Here is a 5,330-nt window from a genome sequence, read left to right as displayed (position 1 = left end):
TTTCCCAAGGCAGATTGTTGCAGTTGGTGTAACTTTCTCAATATTAGCAAACTGTAAAATTCATAGAAGCATGAAAGTGGAGAGGCAGTCAGTTCCCAGCATAGGGGGAGGCAAAGGTTTGTATGACTCATTCCTGCTCAGATATGCGTCTACAAAAAAAAAAAAAGAGTGACACCAGTACTCATGAGGTCATAGTGAATATAAGCCGTCTTACTCACAGTAATTTGTAGCCTTATACTGCAAAGAAAAGCTGAGAACGCAATGTACACCACACATAAAACACAGTGCAAACAATGATGAATAGCACAGGGGTTTCCTAAAACATATCTTTGACCTGAATTGCCTTGAAAGGGCACATGACTTTATTGTAGCCGCTCTCCTTTATTACAAAGTCACTCAGGTAACAGGATATAATGGAATACTGCAGATATTCAAGTAAAAGTCATTGAAGGTGCCCATGTAATCCAGTTATCAGATTGCTGAATTGATCTGTAACCCTTTGTGTGAACACCAATTACAATTCTGATTCTGAAGATGTATTGGCTTAAAAGGGAAAAAAATGGGGTAGAAGGTTTACCAGGGTTTTCTCATTAAATACATTTATTCCCTAACCATAGGACCCAGAATGATTACGAGAATGGAGGATCACGAGTGCCCCTGAATGGTGTGGTGGACATAGTCATAGGGCATAGTCATCGCATCATTCACTGCTATAGGACTGCCTGAGATTGTTGTTCTGGAAATCCAGAGGAAGTGAATGAAGCGCTGGTCCTGCTTTATTCAGCCTCAGTATTGGGTGTACGAGCAGGCAGACCCCCAGTGATCAGACACTTAAGTGGGTATTCATACGGAGTAACGCGGCGCTGATTATGGCACGATAACTTGTGTAACAATCAGCGCTGCAAAACTGAGTCCCTTTGAGTTCCATGGGTTCCATTTAACGAGCTTTTTAACCCATTGCTTTCAATGTGTTACGTGCGTCAAACAGAACCCATTGAACTCAATGGGATTCTGTTTTGCAGCGCTGATTCTTACACGAGTTGTTGTGCCAGAATCAGCGTTGCATTACTACGTGTGAATGACTCCTAAGTGATGACATAACCCCTTTAAGTAGCACTTCAAGCTCTTTACTCAGTAAATTTAACTCATTTATGTTTTGTAGTTTGTCAGTTTTGCAGATGAGTTTTCTTGTGGGTTTTCAAAATCAGGCAAAAATATTAAAATAATATCTGCCTCATAGTATACAGGTTTGGACATTTTGAGGAGACTTGGAGATAAGTCAGTATTTACCATCCTGTATACAAACCATTTTTATAGCACCTTTCAGTAAGAATGTACCTAAAGGGGATGCAACTCATATTATGGAAATATTAAATGCAAATTCTACTAAAATATAATAGAATGAAATCTTGGCATTTCTGCAAGGAATGAATAACATTTAGTATACGGTTCTTCACAGGAGAGTACGAGGCAGTGATTGCGATTCTGTACTCATTCGAGAACATCTTTTATGTGTTTAAAAAGGTTCTTTATAATATATTTATTGAAGATGAATGTACCCCTACTGCTGGTTCCATTCAATATAGTAAACCTGTATTTCAGGGTATGCATAGCATATATGGACACGTAGGGTCCATTCACCTTGGGTTCTGGTGTTGTGAACTTTAAATGACAGTGACAGCTCCTGATCATGTGATCACGATCCATAGTGAAAATAATTTACAGCCTACAGTCCCCCTGAGCACAGTTAGTCTTTTAACAAATACCAAAATGGTGATATCATCATGTATTTTGTTATGTTCAATAGAGGTCTAATCCATGGAGAATCCAAGTAAGGCTCTTTTTGACAGATTGTGGTTGAGCAATATTATTCATTATATTTATGCAGTGTATTACAACTTCTTAATGGAACTCCCTTATTGCACCATCCTGGCACTCTTGTTGTTTTGAATGGGAACTATTGTGTAATGCTTCATTTCTCCTGTGGCATCGCTGCAGATGAGTTGACCGCTTGCCATCATATTTCTCCATAGATTAAAGCTAGTTGCTGAAGCAGAAGCATGTCTTGTGAGTGTACAAAGCAGGCATTCACTTTAAAGAGTTTTGTGAGACTGTAATATAGGTGACTAATCCTTCTGATACGCCATTAATGTCAGATCAGTGGGGACCTAACCTAACCAGAACCCCATCAATCAGCAGTTTTCTACCGTGATGAGTGATATGTATTATGTGTGTCAGTCAGATATTAAACTCCAGCTGACGTCATTTTGAATGACGTGACAAATCTTAGTGAGGCCGGGGCCCCACAGGACATAAATGCCACGATTTGCAGTGTTTTAATTGCAGCGTTTTAAAGTCACAGCAAAGTGGATGGGATTCTAGCCAATCCCATGCCCACTTTGCATTAAAATCCACGTTCTGGACATGCCGCGATTTCCAAAACCAGCTCAGTTTTGGAAATCACAGCACGTCAATTATACCTACAGAAACGCCAGCGTATAATTGAAACAGAAATTCAGCAGAGGAAACCTCTGCAAACTTTTTGTCTAAAGCGCTGCGGGAAGAACCACGATGTGTTGCCGCCACAGTTTTCCCTGCAGCACTTTTTTACTGCGAGACGTCCCCTGGGGCTTAGCCTGAAGGTGGAATTGCGCTCAAAGCCTTTGGCCCAGTGATATTTTGCTGATTTCTATTATGTATATTTGGTTATTTATTGACATTCATCAATGTCATTATCACAATTTTGTCATTTTTGCAGAGTGTTATACAGGAAAAATGCAATACATTCTACTCTCTTTATGCTGGTTCCTCTGGATGAGGTTACCCATGTGCCAAGGCAGGGCATTAAGAACGGATCGATTAAAGGCTGATGTAAAACTGCTCTCAAAAATTTTAATAACACGGATCCAGGAACATCCAATTCAGGTAAGGGAAATAAAGAAGTATGAACAACTGATAGATGGAAACAAAGCACACCTGGAATTTTTTCTAGCCTCCATCATTGCTGAGAAATAATTTCTGTTCTTTTCAGCACCAATATGCTAATTAGGCTCTCTACTATCAAGTGGGTTCTTCTCAGCTGGTAGCAGAAAACCAGGGGCTGCCCACCTGATAGCACAGAGCCAAATTAGCATATTGTGCTGAAAATAGCAACAATTGCTCAGGCATGGTGGGGGCTAGATTAAAAATTTCAATTGTACTGGAATCAGTAGAGTAATACCTTTTGAATGACGTGGAGTGCTAGAGTTGGTGGAGGTGGTGAAAGGTCCATGTTAATATTGATTTCTGAACCATTAATATTGAGGGATTATCCCTAGGATCAGCTACGATCAACTAATATCTAATCAATGGGCCCAACACTCAACATCCCAAATGATCAGCTTCCTGAAGAGGCCATGAAGCTACAATGCAAACCATGTCTTCTTCTTTGTTTACATTTGGTAGTGGTTGTTTAGTACCTGGAGTGGCAGCTTAGTCTTGTTCACTTCAATGGGACTAAGTTGCAAAAAGTTGTAGTATCTGGCACAGCTGCTACAAAATCTATAGCACTTTGCCTAGTAAACAATTAAGGAACTACAACTTTCTTTGTAGCACCACAGCTGATCAGTGTGGGTTCTGGAAGTTGGATCCTCAGTAATATGACATTAATGACCTAAAAATGAAAGTCCACCTTTTATCATTATTTATCATATGCAACTATCTGTGAATACACTAACATATTATTTTTAGTGTTTTGCATGTACATTCTGTTGTTAGAGCATTTTAAATGGTCTAATATTGAGTGTTATGTAAGCAATAATATAAATTTAAAGGGGTTTTCCAGACAGAAAAATTGATGCCTATATTTAGGATAGTCAATCAATGTTAAATCTGTGGGGGTCCAACTCTTGAAAGTGGCAGTACTCACATGAGCGCTGAAGTCCTTTCATTGTTCACACTTGCAAAGCACGCTCACAGTCTGGACTGGCTGTAAGTGGTATTACAGTTATTACAGTTATTACACTTAGCAGAATAAGATATAATTTTGCACAGGCACAGCGGCCCCTTCAACCAGCTGATCAGGAGGGGTTTAGAGAATTGGATTCCCAATGATCTAAAATTGATGAACTGTGCTTTTATGTAACTGGAAAACCCCAGTAAAGCAATGGAGACTGGTTGTACATACACTCATCAGCCATGTTCATTTTATTCCCGAATCAGCTCAATCACCCCAGCAGCTTCAAAAGTAGTGGCTTGGACTTCATTCCAGATGAAGACATGTTGGTGAGCTTGGAAAAGATGGATGAAACTCTTGAAGTATTTCAGAATATTCTGTCCAGTATTCCAATGGAACATGTAGAACAAATGTTGAGTGATATTGAGAACCTTCGCAGCCTGTTACAGATTCTTCATCTTATCATTGGTTGTGCGGCCAGAGAACCAAGACCCGCCAACTCTTTGGAATACTTCAAGGAGCAGTATGAAAATGCATCATATACAATGGAAAAAGTAACACTTGATCGACTAGAGAAGACATTAAATAATATTGTCAAACATGTAGACTACATCACAAGCTGTTAAGACACTATTCCTAGATTGTGGTGAACATATGGCTATCTATCTGTGTACTTGAAAAAGCTCTTGTGGACAAGACTCTTCCATCCTTGTCCATAAGCTACAAACCAAATGAAGATGTAAGCAATTTGCTAGTTGGGCAATTCTCTAGTGCTGCTGCTGGAACAATGGAAGAAGGGAGACTGACACAGTGAGTCCTAAACCTGACCCAGCCCCTATCCCTATCTACTTGCCTCACTGCCCTAGGTGGCAGAGGACAACTTGGCAGCAAAACCCTTCCTAGATATACGTGATAACACAGAACACAGAATGCAGACAAGACAAACAACACAGAAGAGGAGTCAGCAAGCCAAGGGTCAAAGTCAGAGAGACAAGGCAGTACAAAATCATAATCCAAAGAGTAGTTACAAGGGAAGCCAAAGGTCAGAAATCAGTAATACAATAGAAAGAGAAGTAGGAAGCTAGTGAGGACAAAGTCACAAGACAGAATCAAAATAGCCAGCAAATCTGTGTGGGCTGATGACCTGTATATAGGAAGTCCAGGACTAGCCCCAGACTTGATTTGTAGGTAGGTTGCTAATCACACAGGCAAGGCTAAGATTAACTGATGAACAGAGGGAAACAAACTTGGGGTTATTCAGTTTAGAGAAAAGACGTCTAAGGGGAGATCTAATAACAATGTACAAATACATGAAGGGACAATTCAAAAAACTTTTTAAGGATCATTTTACTCCTAAATTATATGGGAAAAGCACCAGCCAAAACAAGAATCAGAA

General features: G+C 39.8%; 1 protein-coding gene across 1 annotated transcript; it reads left to right on the top strand.

The window, feature by feature from the left end:
- The first annotated feature begins 2,770 nt into the window (after window positions 1–2,770).
- Window positions 2,771–4,575, top strand: LEP (leptin). The gene is made up of 2 exons (XM_075276254.1): window positions 2,771–2,925; window positions 4,201–4,575. The coding sequence occupies exons 1-2, from the start codon at window positions 2,776–2,778 to the stop codon at window positions 4,558–4,560; spliced, it is 510 nt and encodes a 169-aa protein (XP_075132355.1). The 5' UTR covers window positions 2,771–2,775; the 3' UTR covers window positions 4,561–4,575.
- The last annotated feature ends 755 nt before the right edge of the window (window positions 4,576–5,330 follow it).

The sequence above is a fragment of the Leptodactylus fuscus genome, chromosome 5 (assembly GCF_031893055.1).
Source record: "Leptodactylus fuscus isolate aLepFus1 chromosome 5, aLepFus1.hap2, whole genome shotgun sequence".
Lineage (NCBI taxonomy): Eukaryota > Metazoa > Chordata > Amphibia > Anura > Leptodactylidae > Leptodactylus > Leptodactylus fuscus.
The sequence above is the reverse complement of the archived record's forward strand: the minus strand, read 5'-3'. Positions and strand labels throughout refer to the sequence as shown.